At 39.1% G+C, this 24,876-nt stretch overlaps 2 protein-coding genes across 3 annotated transcripts in view; both read left to right on the forward strand.

Annotated features, from left to right (window-relative positions):
• Positions 1-1,698: 1,698 nt before the first annotated feature.
• On the forward strand, positions 1,699-7,291 carry olfml1 (olfactomedin-like 1). Its single transcript, XM_046036584.1, has 8 exons — positions 1,699-2,183; positions 2,712-2,815; positions 2,955-3,145; positions 3,336-3,439; positions 3,962-4,153; positions 5,635-5,815; positions 6,429-6,588; positions 6,852-7,291. Exons 1-8 carry the CDS (start codon positions 2,046-2,048, stop codon positions 7,006-7,008), a joined length of 1,227 nt encoding a protein of 408 aa, XP_045892540.1. The 5' UTR covers positions 1,699-2,045; the 3' UTR covers positions 7,009-7,291.
• Positions 7,292-9,419: 2,128 nt separating this feature from the next.
• The window catches only part of si:ch211-266k8.4 (carabin), a 144,109-nt gene continuing 128,652 nt past the window's right edge, over positions 9,420-24,876 (forward strand). For both annotated transcript variants that reach the window (XM_046036549.1, XM_046036551.1), the window contains exons 1-9: positions 9,420-9,634; positions 10,434-10,521; positions 10,628-10,735; positions 13,788-13,980; positions 14,349-14,474; positions 16,278-16,401; positions 16,761-16,830; positions 23,335-23,449; positions 24,390-24,507. In XM_046036549.1, the coding sequence (XP_045892505.1) occupies positions 9,492-9,634; positions 10,434-10,521; positions 10,628-10,735; positions 13,788-13,980; positions 14,349-14,474; positions 16,278-16,401; positions 16,761-16,830; positions 23,335-23,449; positions 24,390-24,507 (1,085 nt within the window). In that variant the 5' untranslated portion in view covers positions 9,420-9,491. The remainder of the gene's footprint in view (positions 9,635-10,433; positions 10,522-10,627; positions 10,736-13,787; positions 13,981-14,348; positions 14,475-16,277; positions 16,402-16,760; positions 16,831-23,334; positions 23,450-24,389; positions 24,508-24,876) is intronic.

The raw sequence follows: 24,876 nt of genomic DNA on the forward strand, positions 1-24,876 counted from the left end.
TAAAACATCCTTTCCTAATGTGCTTCCAATGTTAAGTGGGAGACAAAATCCACAGTTTCTTGTTTCTGTACAAGTTCTTAAACTTTGACCGAGCTTCGGCAGTCTGTGTTAGTCCAGTCAAGTTGCTATCTTCCAAAGTTCCAGTCTTTTCAACACTTTTACAGTAGTTTAACATGGGAGACAATCATAAATATATTCCCTCTACATATTTCCTTCGAGAAGGGAAAATCTCATCGGTTAAACATCTCTCTGAGTCATAGAGATACACTATTAAACCTGTGATTTGGAGTCACACACATTCTTGACATAGTTTTATTTTAAATAGATGCAAGCCAAAAAGGTGAGAAACCACAGCAGCAGAGCTCAGTTTTGATCATGAACGTGGTTGCTCACTGTTCTTCTGTCTTACTTTTCTGCTGCCTTATTATTGCTCCCCACAAAGGATTTAGCAACAGGCTATAATTATAGACCACAGGTAAAGTGGCGGGGGAAGTGGTGAGGCCTGATACTTACTGTTCAGTATGTTGTGGTATTATTGGTGTGATGTGGCACCATCTCATGGTAGAAACCTGGTATAACTGCAGAGGGCTGACAAAATATAAAATGTCTCAGATCTCAACAGAAGATATTAAGAAGACGAGATATATGTTGCTTTGCTAATGCGTTAGTGTTAATCCTCTATCCTCCACTATTCTTTTCTTGTTCGCATAAAGTTGCTATGCTCCAAGTGAAGCTTTGTGTTTAATATGCGCCAGATCTAGTACAATGTTGAAAGCTGACAACCAGATGTTTGTCTGTCATGGCAAAAAAGCCCAGGAAACAGGTGGCTCTAAAAAGCCCCAGATGGAGATAAAAGTCGTCAACCAGCAGCAGCGAACCAGGAATTATGCATAATGGCAGTAACAGCTTTTGGACCCAAATCAATCAGAATATCATCTGGATCACCAGGCATAGTAGTGAGGCCGGAGACCACTCTGCCAAAAAAGCGCAATATCTGTTTATTTTGTATCTATATTTGAACTTGTTAAGCCCTCACTCTACTCAGTCAGACTAACCATTACTTTGGTGAGGGTATGGCGATATTAAATAATAGCATGTCTTTTACATAGTCTAGAATTAGGAGCAAATAAATTACAAGGCAACTATGTAATATTTGCTTTGTGACTATATAATGTCTATTATATTATGTCTGTCTGTCTGTCTGTCTGTCTGTCTGTCTGTCTGTCTGTAATCCTGCCAGTGGAAACACCCTTTGTGTCTTACAAGATAACCCGATACTTGTCTTGTAAAGATTGAGTGTGGTTATTTGTTTGTGAATGAAGATAATCATTTCTGATTTGAATATTACTGTATTAACTGACTGTCTGCATTTGTCACACAGGATAATGTGGTGCTGATCCTTTTACTGTATACAGCCTAGTAAACAACTTTTATTGAGAAGCTTTTGCTCTATGTGAGAGCTGAGGACGTGTCAGCGGGCCATCTGGAGTGTATTACGATTAAAAAAAAAAACTGCAGGAGAGGGTATGAACTGTCTTGGTTGTTTCTAGTTCTCACTCTCTCTCTTTTCCCATTCTCTTTTGATTTTCTCTCTCATACCTCAAATACACAAACTCAAACAGGGAGGGAAAGGGTGGGCAGACAGAAAGATTGGGAGAGAGAGGGGCTGGGAGGGACCGTGGGTGAGGTTCACTTGGATCCAAATCCACTGGAGCAACAACTGAACAGGGAAACAAGACAGAACATTCTGGAGCTACAACTCTAACCAGACTAAAAAGCTTAATGATCACAGCTGGAGGGAAAAAGAATATTCAGCCATTTAAGGACCATAAAACGATTCTTTTTATCACAGCAAGACTATCGTAAACTGTGACTGAAGCCATATGGATTGAAGTTTTTTTCCTTTGGCTCATTTTCAGTGTGGAAGTGGGTTGCCGGACAGCTTCAGAAATAAAGGTGTCATTGTCACTGACAAGGCAATATAGACACAGAAATAGTGAAGTTGTTACTGTAGCAGTAATTTCAGTGCTGAGTTGTTGACAGACATGTTAGTAATGTCAGACAGAGTGCTTCCTGTCCTTCTCCTATCTCTGTCTCTGACTGTGGGTTCCGTCCAGAGCCAGGGTTCTTCCCAGGATGCCTTCATAATCCAGTACCTGGAGAGGAGACTGGCTCAGATTGAGGTAGGTGTCTGCTGCAGTTGTATTTGACATCAGGTACCTGTATCCCTTAGGAGACATCAGAACACATTCAATCCTTGCAGCCCTTACTATTAACTACTACTTGCAATATTATGTTTACACCTTAAATACACAGAACATACAGTATATTTCAGTATCTTGTACTGCTCTATGTAAATTTTTCAACTTTTCTTGCTAAATATGTGTGTGTGTGTGTGTGTGTGTGTGTGTGTGTGTGTGTGTGTGTGTGTGTGTGTGTGTTTTATATTGTGTTTCTAACATTTAGCTATGTAGCATATATATATATATATATATATAGGCAGAGAAGAATTCTGAAGTTGGCCAATTCACTAATTTTCTCTGTTATGTTTCGGGACCAGACCAAGTAAGGCTGTAGCAGCGGAGTATATGAATTCAGTAATGCCATGGCATACCTGATGCATATATAAGTAAAGGAAGAGGAAAACAGTGATACTTGTTTGTTTCTGTTCCTGCATTCATAACACTTTTTCTCTGTGTTAATGACATCAGGAGCGTCTGAATCAGTGTGAGCAAAACACAGTGAGCATCACCCAGAAGACCTATGACCTCTCTTCAGAAATAAGGGGTTATCTGTCCACTCTTAGTGTTGTGAGGTAAGCCTGCCTTAAAAACGACTTCATACCAGTTGCCCCACATGGACAATAGTAACAAGAATGAATGAATGAAATAGTATGTGACTAAATTAAAGAAGTACAGTTACTTAAGGTACGTGAGAACTGTTTTGCTCTTTAGATCAGAGGTGAAGAGCCAGGTGGACACTGTGTCTGTGCGAGTAGACCGAGTGGAGAGAGAGTTGGAATATCTTGAAAACAAGATTCCAACTCAGTCTGAAATTGAGATGGAGGAGGCGCTGCTGGAACAACAGATAAAGGCTGCAGAACTGGATCAGCTGAAGAAGAAAGCCAAGATCAAAGTAGAGAAAGGTAGCGTGTGTGCATGCGTGTGTGCGTGTCTAGTGGTATGTATTAGAAGAGAAGAATGAAAGACAAAAAACAAGACATTGAAAGTGAAAGACATATATCGGTAATCAAAGCCAGACAAAAAAAATTTACAGGATCTTATGCTACAGTTCAATAAAAATCCATCATTCAGGCTTCTCTCCAACATTTATAGACTGCAGCACAGCCCTGAGTCAAATCAAGTCTCTAAAGATTGTGAAGAAGGCAGGAGACACCTATGGTTCCTGGTTCAAGGACCCCTCTGCAGGATCGGCCAAGGTCTGTTCTTTTTGAAGATGTAATTACAGTAATATTAGGCTGTTTACAGTACAGACAGCTGTGTTTCTTTCTGGGCAGCAGCGCTTATCTTCCCTACAGTGTGCAGCTGCTTACTGACATTTTTCTCATAACAATCTAAATTAATTGTTCTTTTTGGGTTAATTTACCCAGGATCAGCAAATACTCTCTTTAATAATATATTTGGATGGGAATGGTTTCTGACATTTAGATTTTGCCATGTTCAATGAATAATTTTACTGAAATAGATGAAAAACCCACACTTTCGGGCCCATATAGTTCAGTGATGTATTTTTCCTGTTCATGTGGTTATCTTGAGAGTTATAGCAGATTTTTTTTCCTATGAAATATATCAGTAGTTAAAGCTTTCTTTCTAGACATTTGTCAGCATGGGAGAAGCACAGTTGCGACTTGCATAAATACCCAAGAATGCAACATCCAAACTGAGTTGCACAATACAATTTTCACACGCTGCTCAACTGGTTCAAACTGTAAATCTTTCAGGTCTACCTGCTCAGTGGAATTCGTAACGACACTGTGCTGGAGTATGATTCTCTGCAAAGCTTCACAGAGAGGACCGCCACTCCACCAGCTAAAGTTGTGCAGCTGCCTTTCCACTGGCAGGGGACAGGTCATGTGGTCTTCAATGGATTCCTTTACTGCCACAAGGCAGACACACCCAACCAGATACTGAAGGTGTGTAACTGAAGTAAAGCAATAAAAGCCTTTCTTGGGTGATTTGTACTGTGTTTGTAAAATATAAAAGGGGTTGAAGAAAACTGTTTATTCAGTAACTTAGAACATTTACTGTTTGCTGATTACAAGAGAGGCTTACTTCAGATAGCTGTAGAGGAGCTTAGTCATTGTGGAGTTAAGTTTTGTCCCATTTCCTTTGCTGCTTTGTGTTAGCTGAGGTCAGTGAGCTAACAATGCCAAAAGAAACACTTTTTTTCCTGTAAAATGAGCTGACTTTTCTCAAAATACTTCAAGTGTTTTGGAGTACATGTAATTGCTACAGAATCTTTCCAAAAAAATCTAATTAAATACAGTATAACAATACCTTATAAAATTAAAGACACAGTATAGACTATAGCTATAGCCATATAGCCTATAACTATATTTGTTTTATCTGGATTGTCTGAAATACTTTAGCTCATCAACTATTGGGTGGATTGCCATGAAAATTTGTGCAGACATTTATCGTTACCGGACAATGAATCCTAATGACTTTAGTGATCCTGACTTTTCTTCTAGCGCCACCATGAGGCTCACTTTTGCGGTTGTGGATTGCCATGGCATTCATGTTCCCGTCAGAACGAACTGTAATAACTTTTGTGATCTTTTGTCTTTTTATATGGCGCCATAATGAAATCAAAATATTAAACTTTGGTTTATGACAAAATTCAGGGAAACGTAGTAGCATTCCCATCAGCCTCAGCTGTACTTTGTGTTTAGTGCCAATGTTAGCATGCTAACACGCTAAACTAAGACGGTGAACATGATAAACCTTACCTGGTAAATATCAGTATGTTATTATTGTTATTGTGAGCATTGTGATAGCATGTTAGCATGCTGACATGCTAATGTCAGCATGCTGACATTAGCATTTAGCTAAAAGAAATACTGTTACTGCGTCTTTATTTGCGTTCCTCCATACATAATTTGCTATTTTGTGCGCATAAGTGCATTCACACTGGGAAGTATGGCAAAATTCAGTGTATTATGAGTACTCAGATGGTGTACTGATATCACTGGACACTTCTGGACAATGATCGCCATCTTGGCTACACAGTGGAAGGGGAACGGTTGTAATTTATGCGTGTGTTTTTTTCCACGAAGTACCACTATACTGTTGTCGCATAGAAGCAATCAGTATGTCTACTGGGTTAATTTAGTCTGTACTGATTTGGTGCAGAGAGCGGTTGCATTTCGCCATTAAAAAGAAGACGAAGAAGCTGTCAAATGTAATTTCTGGTAAGTGCACAGCCACGTTCAATTTGAGACACTGTCCCACTGAAATTCAGTCACTCTCTAGCATATCTGTAGACTCTTCAGTTGAGTTTGTACACATCCAGGTTTGTGGTTACAACATGCCTGACACTACTGAAAAAAAAATTTAAACTATAATAATAGCCTTTCTGAATTTGTCTCTTTCCATATGTCTCCATTACATAAAGGTAGACCTGTTGAATGGTACAGTGGTGGACAGTACACTGCTTCCAGGAGCAGGGCGTCTACCAGTCTACAGCTTGAACCCTAACACCTACCTGGACCTGGCTGTGGATGAACTTGGTCTCTGGGTCATCCATGCTGACGCTGAGTATGGAGGAAACTTGGTCATTACCAAACTGGATAAAGGTAAAGCATACCACCCCTATGCATAGACTTTACTTACCAACAAATCCCCATTCCCAAATGACAAAAGAGGTCGATGGTCAATTGTCCCAAAAAGACATGACCATTCTCCAAAACGACATGTACGAGCGTTGGTACCAGTTCAGCGACCAGAATTTCAGTACGTTACGTAAGTCACCTTTAACACATGGTAAACTACTGGGTTAGGTTTAGGAAAAGATTGTGGTTATATAGATACATAGAATGGTACATTAGCTAAGTCACCTACAAAATGTTATTTAACTTAAATCTTTAAGTAAGTCAACTTTGACTTCTTTCACACAGGACTCAAACCTCGATCACCTGAATGAAAGTCCTGAGTTTGTTTGACACATCCATCCACCCCTACCACCTCCTTACACAGACTTTGTCGCTCTCTATGCAACGTCAACTGACTTCTTTGTTTGCTATTGCCATGCGGCCACTGCCGGCCACGGCCTAACAAAACATTTAAATAGGGTGCTGCATAATCAGTCTATATCGCCATTGTTCTGGTGAGGATGGGTTGTTCATATAGTATATAGGTAATGTAACATGGTCTATAATTAGCACATTTCATTTTTTGTTTCTATCTCAGGAACTTTGGCAGTAGATTATACCTGGGATACACAATGCAGAAGCCGTGACGCTGAAGGAGCCTTCCTAATATGTGGAACCCTCTACGTGGTCTACAACACACGATATGGAGGACGCTCCACCATACAGTGTCTCTACGACATCCATGACACCATCCACAGGTTGGATTACACACAGATAGACCATCAAGATGCAGTATAGCCTAGACACTTAAACAAACATGCATTCTCGTAATTAATCATCCCCATAGACATACACGGAAAAACTGAAACAGGTAAACTAAATGTTCAGTCATAGTGTTAAACACGCGTTTTATCCAGATTCACACAAGCATACTTTGCATCCACATCAGTATGGTTTCATAACTGAAGACATGTCTTAATTTGATTAAACATTTTCTCTTTTTTGTACAATCTATTTGCAGTGATGAGAGTCCTGTGATGTTCTTCCCAAAGCGCTACACAAGCCACAGCAGCATCCACTACCACCCCGAAGACAAGCAGCTGTATGCCTGGGACGATGGCTACCAGACAATATACACTGTGGAGACACGCAGAAATGACCAAGTCACTACCGAATGAAGATGATCTACTGCATTCATCCTTTAAAAAGTTGTGGTATCGCTTCAAAATGAATTCCAAATTATGCAATCAACATTAAAAGCATTAATTAAGGAAATTTTCAATTATTGATGAGTAGTTTATAATCTACTGTTGTTCAGTATAGTGATCCTTTGCTGGCAATGGATGCTGCCTTCATCGCTGTTAATCATTATAGACATAACGATCATGTCCAAACAAAGGCATTTTATGCATTATGTAGGCTTTATTTGTTGTATCACCACAATAAAGTGTCATTTAAACATTTAAGTGTCATGTGTATTTATAATGTATAATATTTAAAAAAGGCTTGTGGTGTGCTGGTCCAGATGTACTATACAGCTAAGAATCTTTCAGAAAAGCTGGCTCATCGCATACCAGATAAGCAATCACCACATTGTGAACATTTACTGTCTCATGTGAACGTAACATGATATGTTCTGGTACTCTACTAAAACACTGTCTGGACAACTCACATGTGCATGACCTATATACCAGAGACTGTGTAAAACATGGATGTAGTCTCTGTGTCATCTCCCACAGGTTTCTAAAGAACGATTGTGAAGTTTAATGTGGGTGGCCACCTTGGAATATCAGTGGAGCTGAGGTGGGCCCAATGAAGCCTGGTTTTTGCGGCTCTCTTAATTATGCATAACTTCCAGCCTTAATATAATTTAAATGGCTGAGTTATATAAAAATTCTCCCCCGCACAGTTGTCATGAATGGGGATAGTAGCTATAGAGACCAAATCTGTTTTTTTTTACCAGGCTGTAAACATGTTTATTTCTGCTGTAAAGTTGGGCATTTTAATGAAGTGGTCTATACGGAGTGACTCACTTTTGGAGCTAGCTTTCAGTGATTTTGTGTATGTTGATTGGTCGAGGGGCTAATTTGGCTCAGCCAGCAGCTTACAAGAATTTGCCAAATTTTAAAATGTGTTGCAAACTATGCTGAACAGGTACTACTACATACAGACAGGTGTTGGTTTTAGCTTGTTTGTAAGAATTCACTATTAACTGAGCTAGGGTGTTGGAGCATATCGATACTAGGGTATTTAATAATTTATCTCATGGGCGCATAACACAGGCGCAGGGGTTTCAGTACCCATCTCTAGCTATTTACCCAAAATGTTTTGTTCACGACATAAAACTAAAATACAATAACATTAAAGTTAGTTACCCGTCCCCTCTGTCTACAGTGCTGTTCTCCTCACATTCCCGAAGATATGATTATGAGAAAGGATTCCATAGATACTGATGTATGTTAGTGTAAAGTAGTGTTTTTGAATAAACAGGTAGGATGCATTTACCTTTTGATGGTCACTGGCTCCTTGAAAGTTCTCAGTGAGTGTGCATATAGTGTGTGTGTGTGTTAGCAGTGTATGTGAAAGCTTTCATTAAATTGAATTCCTTCTGTAAAGTTACTAAACTTTAATCAGGTTGTCCCATTTAGATCAATATCTCTTTTTAAAGCTAGACCGGAGAAGAAAAAACCTTTCATAGTCAGGCAACCATACAACCAGCATACAATAGAGCCAGACAACCAAGAATCAAGAGACAGAACAGAGGTAATGGCATAATCTGAAAGAGGAATTAAATCATTTTAGCTAATAGCTGTTTATAGTTCATTCCCTTTAAAAAGTACATGCAGACCTACCTGAGTTCTGTAGTATTCAGTATTCAGTATTCTTATTCAGTAGTCACTGAATTGTGTCTTATAAAACATAAATGAAAGAACAGATGTGAGATTGTTTGGAAGTTTTAACTTACATCTCTAACAAGGTGGTTTATTTATCATTATGCAACACAAGGCCCTTCTTATACACTGTATTATGATATGGAGAGCAGTAATGATAAATAGCTACAAAATTTGTCATAAGTGATAAATATGGGGGTAGTTATGTTTCAGTATTATTTGTGTGAACAGATGAGCGATCTGTGTGTAAATGTGTAATCGGTAAATATAAAACACTTACAAAAATATTTTGCAAATAGAAAACAAATGCCTGTTTGAAAGTGACAAACGCTTTCAACAATTTGAAAACTGGACTCACAAATGCCTATTTGAAAGTTTTAAATGTTAGGAAGATATTCACAAATGTGGTTAATTTATGTGTAAACTATTAAATATATTCACAGATATTTTTATTATTTCTATATTTTGCAAATAGAAAACAAATTCCACAAATAATATTGAAACATAACTACCCCCATACTTCGCTTTCTATTCGCTGTCCAGTGACTGTACAGCTGCAACAGAAATCCCCTCTGCTTTGTTTAAACCTCTGACTCATCCCGCCCATTTTCAGTTGACAGTGACGTAAGAAAGGGGCGGGCCGAGTGTGACCGTTGAGTTTGACAGCAACGACTCACTGACCGGGGCATTGTTGTTGACTGACTGCTGGGATTTTTGAAACGGGCGGAAAAGTGTTTAAATAACTGTTTGTTTTTTTTTTTTATATAACTATGAGGAAGAGAACAAGTAGTAACGCCAGTAGAAGAAGCTCTACAACTAGACGACGCAGTGATAATTTGCGTTGTGATGAATTCGGCTTTGCTCTCACCAAACGAAAGGACCAAAAACTTCATCACCGATGTCATGATTACAGGTGCGGGGCAGGGTAAAGTTAACGTTAACACCGCTCCTGAAAACTAGTTTGCCGTTAGATTTTAGTGAACGTTATCTTGAATCGAATCGACAGTTAGATGAACTCTAGTATTCACTTTTTTATTCTGCCAGTGTTACACCCATGTTATGTTTAATTTTATTCTTTTCATTTGGTTGATAGTGGTAAAAAGAAAAAGTAAAAAACAGTTAAATTGTGCTTAAGTTAACTTAACGTTAGTTGTAAAGTTAGAGATATGCACGCGCTTTTATGCAAAATCTTGTAAACAGGTTAATAGTTAACGTTAGCTGTTAGAAAAATTAAATTTATATTAGACTGCTGTGTCATTTTAAGTGTAATTGCTGTCCTGTGAAGAATGAGCTCAACGTGATAAATTTAGCTTAGGAATATATGACATATTTGTAGGACCGACTACATTAATGGGGACCAAAAATAAAATAAAAATACATAAAAAAGATGCTGAATTAGTGCCTTCATGTCAGAATGGACAAACCTTCCAGCAGTATAACTGTAGGTTGTTTATACCTTTAACCAATCCCCACACACCACACCTGAATGATTTCACTTAATTAAAAACATTAGAAAGACCCTCTCTCATAAATACAGGACCACACCAGCATAGACACATTAACTCAGACTGGCTGTGATGACCATCTTACTTTGAATCAGAAGTTGAACACTCAAATGCCAGTGTTTTCTTTTATAGAAAATGCCAGTATCAGCCTGATTCCAGAAACTGATGAATCAGTCTAAGCTCACCATGTTCTGTTGTCTCTGTCAGCTACCCCAAGCTGAGCTCAGTGAGGGTCAAAGAGCTGTGTGAGCTGCTCAGCTACTGGAATGGAGCCAGCTTTATCTGCAAGAGCCAGGTGAGACTCAAAGAAGGTATTGTCAATAATCTACCCTTGTATTTTAACCATGCAGAAACTGTAATCATGCACCTTGTTTTCCCTCACACTCTTGCTGTGTTTTCAGATTGAGCGATTTATCCGGATGGGTATTCCTCCAAGCCTCCGAGGTAGAGTGTGGAAATGTCTTCTCGCCATTGACAGTCTGAGAGAAAACAGTGACTTCAACTACCAGGTAAAATACAATGAGACGCCTATTGGTAAGACCGACTTATGCCATACTTATGAGTACTGTTGCATACTATAGTATAGCAAAAATGAAGCTTTGAGGTTGTGAGTGTAAACAAAAATATCTTTTCATCAGTGCCAACAGAATTTATTTCCAAATTTTCCCTTCTACATCTTGACCGGGTTGCTGCACCCCCAAACCCCCTCTCTCTCTAGGTTTATATATATATATAATTTTATTTATTTATTTATTTGCTCAATGTCCCGCCCACATCACTATCTGATTGGTTACACGGCGTGATTAATAGCCTATCAGCACTTTGCTCCGGAGCTGTGTGTTGAAGAGAAGGCAGCCAATATTACTCAAGGTGCAATAAATCTGTTTCTATGACGACAAGCAGTGCAGTGTCTCTGTTACACCATTGTGAACATGCCCGAAGTCACAGCTACAGAGTTTCACTCAGTGACACTCTTTAAAGTGACGGCTTTTAAACCTGTTGCTCTCCCCTTACCCACTCACTGGGTTTAAACACAGCATGCATCTATCTTCTTTTCAGTGCAACTTTGCATCGCAATGTAACGTTATATATTTATTACTTTAAAAAGTAACAGTGGCAGTAAAACCTTTTCTCATTTAAACTTTGCAATCAATCCACAGTTCACCTGCGTGCCAAACCGTGCAGAGGGAGGTGGGGGGTATTTTCATGACAAAAACATCCCCCCTCTGTTTTTTCACAAGTCACGCCCTGTTATAGCCTCATTAACAGATAACATGGACTAAAAGAGTATCCATATGAGGATTTGTAAGTACAGCGCAGGTGGTCCAGCCTTATTTTGTATAAGAACTGGTGACTTGCAGTAAAATATCAAGCCATGTTACCCTTGAATATGTTGCTAGTTGTTGTTGAAGTGTTAGAGTTGGTTTGATGTTAGAGCTGACTCAGATTCGAACTCTGAACATACGCGGTTACACGGCGGAGCAGCCTCAGCAGACCACCACCTCAGCAAAAGGCTTTCTCCACTACAGTCACACAGTCAAAATCTTTAAAAAGATCAATCCACAAAAGGCAGCTGGGCCGGACAGGATCAGAGGTAGGGTTCTGAAGGAGAACAACTTAGCCCTGTGTTTAGACAGCTTTTTCAAATGGCCCTGGATTCACACCAGATTCCCAGGGCAAGGAAACTTCACTCATAGTGCCACAACCAAAAATGTCAAAACCATCTGTCTTGAATGATTATCCACCAGTTGCTTAACATCAATTGTAATGAAGAGTCTTGAGAGGATTGTCTTAAACCATGTCCTTAAGGTAGTGCAACATAAATTGGACCTAGTGGAATATGCATATAGGAAGGAGAGGGGCACAGAGGATGCTCTTTTATTCATGCTGCATAATATTTATTGTCATCTTGAACGGCCTAATCGATATGTTTGTGTTCTTGTAGATTTTTCATCTGCATTTACTACGATTAGACCCCGTATTATGATGGAGAGACTTCTGCAGTTAGGGGTAAATGGTCACATCATCAGATGGTTAGAGTGTCAGAGTAAATGAGGCAGTGTCTTCTGCTTTTATTACTAACACAGGGGCTCCACAAGGGAGCACTATTTCCCCAGTCTTATTTACCCTTTATACAAATAAATGTAGAAGCAACACATCTGAGCATGTTACTGTTAAATTTGTTGACAGTAAAGCAGTCGTTGGTTTGATTAAAGAAGACGAGGAACCCAGCTATGGGGGATTGGTTGAGCAGTTTGTGGGGTGGTGTAGGGCAAGTTTTCTTCTGGTGAACACCAAGAAAACATAATATATCATTTTTTATTTCAGAAACGTTAACAACACCCACCAACCAATTACTATGGATGGAGAGAGTATTGAAATGGTAGATGATTATACTTAAGAACAATGATTGATTCTAAACTGTCATGGTATTTTAATACAGATGTGGTTTATAAGGGCTGCAGTATCTATACAGTATTTTAAGTGGAAGCTGAGACTGTTTTGTGTGGACAGAGATATATTGGTCCTCTTCTATCGCTCCTTTGTGGAAAGCATATTAACTTTTTGTTCCATTGCCTGGTATTTTACATTGTCAGTGAATAATAAAAATAAACTGCATAAGATAGTTAATATGTCCAGTAAGATTGCTGGAGAACAGCAAACTAGCATGACGACGACCTGCGAGTCCTGATTGGTGAGGAAGGGATAGGCGATTATTAGAGATGTATCACATCCCCTATTTGGCCAGTATGAGCTGTACCATCAGGCAGATGGTATAGGGTGCCATCTCTCCAAACCAACCAGGCCCGCAGGTCATTTGTGCCTACTAGTATTGGATTTCGTAAAAGCGATGAAATAATAAAACAGTGTGGAATCTCTGGGTGTGCACCTTAGTATAATTTGTTAAGCGCTTGGGAGATGTTTGTGTTGGTAATGCAGTTGTCTGGGTGTTTGTTTGTTGTTGGTCTGATGTTTGCTGTATGACACACTATGAATTTCTGAAAGGACTAATAAATATCTATCTGTCTATCTATTGAAATGAACTGGAGAATGTGATTTAGTGACTAATGAAACGAGAGGAAATTCCCAAAAGTATGATGTTGCACTTGAAGCAAACTACTTGATACAGTATCAACCTTTCAGATACTGCGCTGGTTTTGAATCTCCCACAGTGTTTAAAGGCAGAGCTTTAGACCCTCTTTGGATGGTGCCTTTATATAATGACTTTTATTGAAAACAAATATCAATAAAGGCAGCAATGAGACCACTTGTGTTCTGGCCCACAGTTTTATCATGTGTCTTGGATTGAATCCTTCCTATAAATGCAACACCAAGAGTTGGCAAGGAGATGTCGCCATTTTGGCTCAAAGCTTTCCCCCTCCCATCACTACCCGTAACCATGGTTTTATAGTAGTTGAACTAATCCAGGTTGGCTTTAAATTTATTTACTGTATGACTAAATCTGGTTGATAATCCCGCCCCTTGCTCTGTCATTCATTCACAGCAGAAATGTTATTGATTGATTTCTAACTATGGAATGTGTTGGGCTTTCTCCAACAGAAATGCTTGTCAGAGGTGCGAGGCCCCCTGGTGGACTTGGGCGTCAGTGAGTACGGCATCTTGTCGGCAATTGCCACACTGAGTGACACCCAAAATGATCTGGGTCTGAACCATCAGCAACCCTCCAGCTGCCCCAAGCCCAGATACTCTGTAGACGACATCACGCTCTTCAGACAGATCGCCCTGGACTTACGTGAGTTCAGGGGAATGAGGGCTTATAGGCTTAGTTTGTTTTCTGTTGAGAAGTGATATTTTGACTAGTTTTCAGGACTTTAAAACAGGTTAATCAGTCCTTTTAAAATGTTTTAAAATAGGTAAATGTTGACTTTTAGATACTTCACTCTTCATCACACAATGCGCCTCTTTTAGTGCACCCCGTCTAGGGTTAGGGTTGAAGATATGAAGTGACCAGAGCACAGCTTAAGAAATAAAGGTAAATGAAAAAGAGACACAGAATCTCTGGGAGCACCAGGTGCAAGCAGACTTTAGGTCTCTTGTTGGAGAGGAAATAGAGGCATACTTCATACAGTATTAATTTAATTAATTTGGTCTGTTCCATAGAGCGTTCCTTTCCGACCCACCGCTCTCTGATGGGGGAGAGTCCAGAGGCCATTGAGGGTCAAGCAAAACTCTTCAGAGTCCTCATTGCCTACGCCAAATACAGCCCACAGGTTGGATACAGCCAAGGTAATGGTCTGAATGACTGGAATGTTACTATTTTCATTCATACAACACATATTATCTGAAAACAGTGTAAAGTGCTCCTCTTTCTTTGCTTCCCAGCAAATAACATTGAAGTGATTATTATCAGGTCTCATTCTGGATGCCAACGGGGGAGACGTGTCTTGTCATTAGAGCGTAACACAGTGTTTCAGTCGTCCCACACTTTTTCAGTAGTTTAATGAAGTCCGCAATACATAATGTGACCACTTGATGGAAGCAGAGGACTATAATAGAACGAGTTACTGCATTATACCCTTCTCTCATGAAAGTCTTTTTAACATTATTAACCAGACATTTTCTATGCCATTATGTATTAAGGTGTATTTGGATGTATTTAAAATATTTGAAAAAGGTGAGAATTGGATATGTTAAACTATCATTAGCAGTACAAGCATTTCTTCTTTTTTTTTGTTGGAACTATGGATTCTCAGCAGCTCTTTAGTGTTTATTCCCATTTACCTCTTAAAATATTAGGTTAAGATCAGAAAAGGTTGTTTTCACCATGTACAATCTCTGGTTATTGTCAACCGCAGTAGAGATCGACCGATATGTTTTTTTTCCGGGCCGATCCCGATATTATTAGTAACCAATTAGACAGATATTTGGAACCGATATAACTCCAACACAAAACTTGTTAACTATGATTGATAAATAAAGTTTGTCTTTACCGGCTGACATTTATATTGTATTTATTTGATATTATTAGGATTTTATTAATACATTTATTGATACTATTTATTTGTTCTGTTCCTTATCTATACTAGGCCTGAACGATTAATTGCATTTGCAATATTATCGCAATATGATAAAACGAGATTTTCTAATCGCAAAGGCTGCGATTACGCTCTGTAATGTAGTGCATCAAACACCCATTCCATTAGGGGTGGGAGAATTAATCGATTCTTAGATGCATCGCGATGTGGACGTGGAAGATTATGAATCACACACTGTGAGCAAGTTAATGAAAGTCTCTAGTTTCCCCAACGGCTGGAAAAGTGAAGGCTGTCAGCACTAGCTAACATCTCCCCTGTACAAGGGCCTGCTCTCTTTGGGCCTTCAGCATCACAGCCCTCACCCTCTGGAACTCATCCCCACAGAGATCCAAAATTCTCCCTGTCTGGACACTTTAAAAAATCTACTAAAAACCAAGCTCTTTACCAAGGCATTCACTCCTGAATGACTTTTCGTCCTTCTGTCACTGTAACTATGTGTAAAGCGTCCTTGGGTCCTGTGAAAGGCGCTAAAAATATTTATTTATTTATGTAATGTTCGCTAAATTAGTAACGAAGTAATATTAATCATTGGCTGTATGTCAGTACTAAGTAACCTACTAGTCAAGGGTTAAGAACATCTGGTACAAGCTTAGACTAAACTGGTGTACAGCTCTATCCTGTACACATACTGTACATCCTGATTATTATTTTTCAATTTTCAGAGGAGTCTGACAGCTGGTTGTTAAAGAAATGAAGGACCATGGAGCTGAGGTTAATAAAGTAAATTAGGGATGCAAACTAGTCCTTTTAAGCTAATTAGGAGATGTTTCTTTTGGATTTTAATGCGCAAATTAAATGCTTAGTAATTATCCAGGGATCCTGTATAGAAAAAAATTATGCATCAAGATGCATCGATAATCGTTTTTTATAATCGAATCGCAGCCCTCTGAATCGTAATCGAATCGTGAGGTGCCTAGAGATTCCCACCCCTACATTCCATACCGTAGGAAATGCAGCATTTAAAAAAATCTTTGTGTGTGTGTGTTTCTCACAGGGATGTCCTACATAGCTGCGGTGCTGCTGATGCAGTTGGGAGAGGAGGAGGCGTTTTGGGCTCTGACAGCCTTGTTGGACAAACCCAAATATCTGGCAGAACTGTTTGACCTCAACCTCACCAAGTAAGAATGGGCTCAAACTATATAATAAATAACAACATACATATAAATAATAACTATAAACTGAATGCACACTGAATAAAAATATACTCCAAATAATCTAAACTAATAATACAACAACAATAACAAATAATACTCTCTTGGTGTCATGTGTGTATGGTCAAATAATACTATGCAGTATATTAATGTTTTAAATTCCAAATATACTGACTTTCTGCAGATGCATCTGAAAATCGGCCAAGGTGGTCCCTGAAACAAAATTCCTATATAATTGCCAAATTCTGTTGCTGTTTTCCTGGGCTTGGTGATCTGTGGTACAGCTACACAAAACTAAACAAGGCTGTTATTCTTGGTCTAATCAGGGTCCAGCATCAGGTGAAGGTGTTTGACCAGTTCCTGAAACACAGGAAGCCACAGCTCTCTCAGCACATGGTGAGTGAGTGCTTTTGGATTACATTTCAGGTCAGATTTTCACTCTCTGGATTTGTACGTAGAAGAAATTCTCTGTCAAATGACACGGTATTCACTTTACTATGGTACTGCTCGAGAGCGGACACTGAAAACTAGGAGGAAAGTATAGTGCTTCTGTTTGTACTGGACTTTTTTGAGACTCTCAAAGGGAAAATGCTTTTAAAAACACGATGACATGAATGGTCTTGAACATGCGTGTGCGTGCGTGCATGTGTGTGCGTGTATTTGTGTTTCAGGCCAGATATGGCATGGTGATGAGTAGTTCATCTGCGAGGGAGAGGCCACTGTAATGTATCCATCATCAACTGGGCCTCTTCTGTCATTCAGTCAGTCACGAGGGGGGCACAAGCCTACAGCTGTGTAATTTTCTCCCTCTGTCCCTACTGTTACTGAACTATTTTCACTAAGTGCAGGAGTTCAGATACCACCATGTCAGGGCTAAATGTATACAAACATGGGGAGAAGAAATCTGGCAAAAACAAAAAGGAAGAAAGATTGTAAATGTGAAAAATATTAGTTTAATTTGTCTAAAAGTAACTGGTCACAGATGAGATGGGTTAGCATATATTGCCATTACATATTGAAAGTGAAAGATTCTTTGAACACTGATCTGAACGAGGTGGAAAATTAAAATTCATTATTTCTGTGCTGTCCTTTATGTCATGGTTTGCGACAAACATGATTAATGAAGTTCATGTTGCAGATTTAGATTTGATCATAATTGAGGACGGAGCTTTAATTAAAAACCTTTTTTGATAATATTTTTGCATTTTATGAATATATTTCTCAAAGAAAACTCACGCTACCAAAAAAATGTATGTATTGCCGTTCGGTGGTAGAAAAAAAATTCTAAAATATTTCTAAAGCATGGAAAAAGAGGAGAGAAATCCTCGTACTTTATTTTGCATGGATTACAGACTATTTATGATCTAAATCAATATTTTAATCAACTATGCAAAAATGTTGATTTTGTTTTGTTTCAGATATGTTTTTTTTAAATGATGATGTACTTGTGAGGCTGAGTGTTTGTATTTATTTAATTCCCGCTGTGGGACATCTCATGGGACATTATCTGGAGGCTGTTAGTATAGTTAGTTAGCAGGTTAGTCTATTGTGCTGTTAGATGCTGGTGGGTTTACATAGCAAACTCTTTGCTGCTGTTTATTAATGTGTCTGACATGAAAAAATCTGTTCATACAGTAAAGTGTTAATTCCCTTAATAGGAAAGTGTTTATGTACTTTATTTAAGAAAAATGAAGAGAATTTTGAGACGTCTATTCTGGTATTTTATGTATTTTACCTCTGGTGTCTTGACTCCGATGTTGAACTGTGTTATTGTAAGACCTCCTAATTCTATCATTTACCAAAAAATGTTTTGTTTAAATCTAAGCTCCCTGTCCTGTGTAGCACAGTGGGTCTCATTCCTCCCTTCACAAGCCTTCACATTCATACCCCACCCCCGCACCCACCACGCGTAAACAGATTGAATGCTTATCAATCATGAACAATATTGGGGGAGCAACATAAAAAAAGGAGCCAAATTTAATTTGATTGAAATAAAAGAAATGATTGGGATCAGCAATCTGTTTTTTTTGTTGTTCTCTTTTATATCCCTACATAAATCCTGTTTATTCAGTTTAGTCCAACTCTATATTTTCCCACTGTTGTTCCACCCCCCACGTTAGAGAGCCACTAGTGTAGCCTATAGCTGTTTAGTTTCTGAAATTTCAATGTTGGGGTTAGCAGGGTATATTTCTATTTTTAGTAGGTTAGGTTATTTCTTATTTAACCAATTTAATTCTACTTCATTCTCCACCTTTATTTTAGTTTACTCACTAGCCTACTTGAATGTGCTCTCTTTTCCTCACATACCTACACCTCTGCTGCAAACCAGCGGCTTCCCTTCCTGTCTCTCTCCCTCATGTTTTATGAAGATGCCGAAATGACACAGAACTTGCGATTTCTACCCGTGATTCTGTTTTCAGCTGCAGGTGCGCCAAACGCATAGGAGGCTTGTTAATGTTGAAACCGAAACCAACGTCCTTGTCCATGCTTGTAAAATATCCACAGTGTCCGCTCAGGATGAGTATCGCTGCTCAATACCTTTATGGTATCGACCGAAACAGCCCAGTATCCAGTAGAATCGAAACATCTCCAGTCAAACCAGTGCTTCAATCGATACCTAGGCCTACTTTTTGTAACCAGATCGCGGCAAAAATTGCTATTTGTATGGTTTTGCTTGCAGCCTAACACGCAAACAACACACTGAAAGAAAGAGAGGAGCATGTATTTTTTTTTTTCAGGGCCGGTCCTGACAATGTTGTCTAGGCGAGATTTTAAATTAGTGCCCCCCCCCCTATGCCCAACCCTTAAAAGTCCCCCTCAGGGGTTGGGGTCATCGCTCCTCTATCCTCAAGAATTATGTTTTAAACGTTCAGCAGCCAAACTCACTATTTTAGCATGTATTAATGAACAGCCAAGTCAGAAATTATGTTCATCATAGTAAGGGTGATCAGCATACTTGTCAACCTCAACAGCATAGCCTAAATTAGGAGACCAAACCTATATGTGTTCCTCCATAAACTGTGAGTCAACCCAGCAACTGTTTTCTTACATTAAGGGGTAGATTTCCTGAAATGTAACAGCATTGTTTTAGTTTCAATGGTGGATGGGGGGTGTCTGCCTTTTCTGCCTCAATTTATGGTGGAAATGTCTTAATTTATGTAAAGGGACACAAAATTCAGGCAGCAGGTGACAGTTCAAAATATACAAAATTAATAGAATATAATGCAGTAAGGTTTTCAGGCATTCTGTCGCGATTGCTTTTAAATAGCCTATATTTCTCCTGTAGAGCAACTTTTCTAATTTAATAAAATCCCTGCTGAGTCAGCACACATGCAGGCATGATTCAGTCTTCCCTCCTCTTTTGTGTCTTTTGCATGGGGATGTGCATGCGGCACCTTTTCACCTCAAATAACTTATAACAAAGTCAATTAAATTAATTAATTAAAGTCATAAATTCTTGGATTCTTCAATACAAAAACCTGCCGTGTTTAAGCAGGTTTTTTGCTCATGTTTAAAATGTTCTGCACTTTCAGAATCTCTCCCACATCTGTGTTCTCTGACATGTCCAGAAAAAAGACATAATATAACGTCATCATTTGATGAGACTTAATCTATATTACTTTTTGCTCCGATGGAATTATCCCCTTTAGACTATTTGGCATGTTGGATGTGAAACCGAAACCAACTGGAAAAAACTCGCCACAAATCCACACGCGTCAACTTCAGCAGCTCCGCTAAAGTGCAGCTCACAGTCCAGGCTGTGCCTCAGGTTTTAGATGTTTATATTGCAAAACGCTACACAAGGACACGACTAGTCACAACTGTCTGGACTATGCCGGTGTCAGAGTTGATTTGTGCGAAGTCGAAAACGTTCTCTTGTGGCGCCCCCTGACATTTTGCGCCCTAGGCAACCGCCTATGTCGCCTATGCCACGGGCCGGTCCTGTTTTTTTTTTTTTTTCCTTACGTGACTGCACCATAAACTGTGTTTTTAAAAAAAGGCCTGCTCGTGGCGAGTCTATGCATGAATTTAACAGCCGCTCACCGTCGGCTGCGGTCTCAGGCATGTTCGTCACTGTTTATCACCACAAGCTTGGCTTTCCGTTGGTTTCATCTTCTAGTGTCATTTAACACTTCTCTGTACATTTTTATTTGCTATTTACATCACTTGTGTTCCATCAGCAGAGATCAGCTGATTTTACTCACGTAGCCTCCATCTGCTCCGTTGTTTACTAGAGGAGCTCCGATCATTATTTTTTGGGCTGATCACCGATCACTGGGTATATTTTAAGCTTTTTATTTATCTTGTAGCATTATTAAATAAATATACAGTATACTGTATAAGTCCTAAAAGCAGTGTATTGAGTATTAAAATTAACAGATTATAAAGTATCATGAAATGACAACTGTTAATTTTATTTCCAGGAAACATGGGCAGCAAATTCCGCTCCCTCTGTCTTAGAGACTTAAACCATAAAAGCCTTTGCCTGGTTACTGCGACCATCTTATAGCTTAACAAATACAATCTTTAGAAATTTACTTCAACTAAGAAGGCTGTAGCCAAAATATTTAGGAGGTAAAGGAGCACAGGCCCTAACCCTGAGTCCATGATAAACTCTGAAGTAGACGCTTTTTGTTGTGGAAAGCTCAGGCAGGTTCTGTTGGCTTAAGAGGAGAGAGAGAGACAAGCAGAGAGAGGGAGAGTGTGCTACAGAGAGGAGTCTTAACTGTCATCAATGAGATTTGAAAATAAGGGGAATTTAAATAAATAACAGTACAATGTTAATTCCATATTATACTGTTAGTATATTGTTAATATTACTTTTAGTTACTATATTCATTATAATTTCTTATGGTTTACCACTAGTATTGGCCTAGTATTATTTCAGTGGGTTGTTTTCATTTATTAAATCTTTGTGCAAGAAGTCTGCATCTTTTACATAGGCTTTCTGCCACAGGCCTTACCAGAGGAGAGAGAAGCAAACACTTTAAATACGGCCAGCAGGTTTTTATTTGAATTTATAAAAGTTAAAAAGACAGGAGATTTACGGGGAAACATTGAAACAGGAGGATACCAGGTGAGAACGGAAAAATATGGGAGAATCCTGTGGAAAACGGGAGGGCTGACATGAGAGGAGTACAGAGAGGAGTAGGGTAATGTTAGGCTACATTCCCACAACTGTTTTTTTTTTTTAAACAGTTTTATATTGAATACGATCTTCTCCGTCCACAGCAGCGTTTTACGATCGGTGACCCATTGATCGGAGCACCCGTACTATACTTTCAGCACATCAAAAAAACACCTTATATTCGTTTCCCACAACTTATTTGGCCAGCAAATTATTTCACTCCTCCTCTCTCATTCAAACATTTAAAAAACTTCCAAACTGTAGTCTTTTCCATTTATAGGCTAATTAGTATTAGCCTATAAATGGAAAAGACTACTACAATTAGGAGGAGGAGCGATCTCATACAATTTGCCAATATTTTTATTTAACAGTTATTTGAAACAAGAAAAGAAAATACATCACCTTGCATGTCAATGACAACAATAAAAATAATAATTGACTACCAATCAACTACTATGGCTTCAACAGGTGGCATTTTATGCAAGGTATTGAATGAAGTACTCAATTGGTATCAGTATCACTTTAAGGTTACTGGTTACCTTATATATACCCAACCCTGGTGTCTGCGTCTTATGACATAACAGATCTCTCTCTGTGTTTCTCTGAAAAATGTTAAAGGGGTCGGCCCGCCCAAGTAAATTCTATATGTGGGAAACACTGCATAATATTTTGTACAGGCATTTTTGTCCACCACAGGATGAATTGTAATATCTTTTAACTTTTCATTTAGCACTATCATCATATTTACATTTATTCATTTAGCTGACGCTTTTATCCAAAGCGACTTACTCATCAGGTCAAATTTGTCCAAAAGCTTGACAAATGACATTCCCATCCTCATCAGCTGTACTTTGTCTCATGCTAATTCCCAAATGCTAGAAGGCTTTCGTTCTAAACTAAGGTGACCACAGTAAACCTGCTTATCATCAGTGTGTTAGCATTGTCATTGTGAGCATGTTAGCATGCTTAAGTCAAGATTTAGCTCAAAAGTACCACTGTGCTTAAGCACAGCCTCATAAAGCTAGTGTTTTCTCAGTAACGGTTTTGAAAATAGCGAGCATTCTTCTGAGCATACTTCTTAGCCATGTTAAAGTTGCAACTTGGTTCTCTTCTGTTTAAAATCGAAGTGTGTGTGTGTGTGTGTTTGCACACTCTGATGCATTCACTGCTACTGTTTGTGCTGCTTAAGTGTCTTTGAAGATATTGTTATACTTCACGTCGACTCAGCAGGTCTGGGAGGAAAGCTGCCCATTTGGAGCCAACACACACATACACACACCGCAGGGGCTTATTGTAGACACAATAGTTTTACTCCATTACAGAAAAAAAACTATTAGAGATCAGTGGTCAGCATTTCCTTTGTAATACAGCTGTTCAGCAGAGTTAAGGCAAGTAAGCTGTAAACAGATTTTTGTACTTGTACTAAACATGAAAGATACGTAATAATATTATTGTGTAGGAAGTGTCCACAGTAACGAGCAGTGAACATGACACACCAGAATGTGTTAAAATTACAAATGCATTGTTCCTCAGATGCTGGGAAGCTGATGGTTGTGCATTAGTAACACCATTAAAGAAATTCAATTTAGGGAACTCATTAAACCAACATTAACGTTTCAACATTAACTAAGTTGCATACGTCGTGGATGGATGTTTCAGTTAGTGGGTCAGTAAAGGAGAATAGCTGACAGAAATTGGCAGGGAAACAAGTCTTGAATACATTGTTTGGTGATGCCAAATCAACCCTCCCTGTTTTCCCAACCTCCCCGCAGGAGTCAGTGGGAGTCTTATCAGTCCACTTTGTGATGCCATGGTTCCTCACTCTCTTCACTTCCCTGCCCTGCTGGGACTCTGTCCTGGCTGTCTGGGATCTCGTCATTCTGCACGGTATGAGTGTGTGTGTGTGTGTGTGTGTGTGTGTGTGTGTGTGTGTGTACGCATGTTCACTTTCTCACATTCACTTAGTTGGGAGGGAGCAATACAGTAGTTTTAATAAATTGTCTTTAATGTCCAAGACAGTAGTTTTTAGACAATACAACAAGACAATTAGGGTTGGGCCGATAGACAAATTTTCACATTATACCACCCTGTGAAAGCAGCTTTTAATGACTACATACATTCTTATTATTGTTTTTAAGTGTGCTTTGCACCTGCCTCAGAATTCTCTTCTCCACATGCTCTGACACACTCACACACACCTACACCTCAAATGTAGGTGTGTGTGAGTGGCCTTTCCCCGCCTCTCTCTGTCTCTGTCCCCCCATCTGCTCCATTTTCTCCATCAGCAGTATGTTTTATAAAGTTGCCTAAAAGACTGAGAAATCATCTTTTTTCCGTGTATTTCCACCGGCGATCCGTTACCACGGCAGCAGGTGAGCCGCACGTCGGCTTATTAATGACAACTGAAACCAACATCTGCACCCTGTGTGTTCAATGCTGCTTTACCTGGTCCGTGCGTAAAATATCCACTGCTACTTGTAACGTAAGTTAATAGTCTACCAATTTTTTTTTACCAAGTGAAGTTTGTGCGGAAACACATGTATGCACATAAGACGACTTCTACCCCCCAACGCATGTGCGCGCCCACGACATCGCCCAACCCTAAAGACAATACCTCTTTTCTGTGATTTTTTTGTTTTATTAATATGGGCAAACTTCATCTGTGTCACTTTCTGTGTCAGTGAAAATATTAGTGGGCTATTTGGACTGGTGTAATCTGTTGATATGTCACTCATTAATTGCTTTTCATCTTATCTCTTTTACACCTACTTTATATTAACAAAGCATTGATGTATGTAACAGCAGTGATTTTGCATTATCTCCCCAGGCCTGTCAGCTGTGTTCCGCACTGCTCTGACCATCATTGAGCTCCTGGAGCCTCGACTGATGGACCTGAATGATGAGGGAGCAGTGTTACCCCTGATGTTGAGGGTACCTGTTGATGTGTAAGTAAAGTGAAGTAGATCATGGGACAGCATCATTAATGCACACTATCTGGAGTGACATAGTGTTGAATCTGTGCTGACAGAAAGACATATATCTTCTGAGTGGCTTATAACATTTAGCATTTTCATCCTCACGTGTGCCACTGTTCATAAGCCACATTTTATTTAGCAAAAATTGTGATATTGTCTGAGACATACATCCATGAATATTGTTGCAGACCACCCCCAGGAATGAGCCTTCTGAAGAATGTGCAGCACAGTTCTCAGAGCTGTGAGCTCAGTTTTTAGATTTTGTCCCAAATAAAACCCCAGGCAGCTTATGAATATCAATCAGCTCATCAGGACTGGACATGTTTAGACACCAAGCAT

The sequence above is a fragment of the Micropterus dolomieu genome, linkage group LG22 (assembly GCF_021292245.1).
Source record: "Micropterus dolomieu isolate WLL.071019.BEF.003 ecotype Adirondacks linkage group LG22, ASM2129224v1, whole genome shotgun sequence".
NCBI classification, from domain to species: Eukaryota; Metazoa; Chordata; class Actinopteri; order Centrarchiformes; family Centrarchidae; genus Micropterus; species Micropterus dolomieu.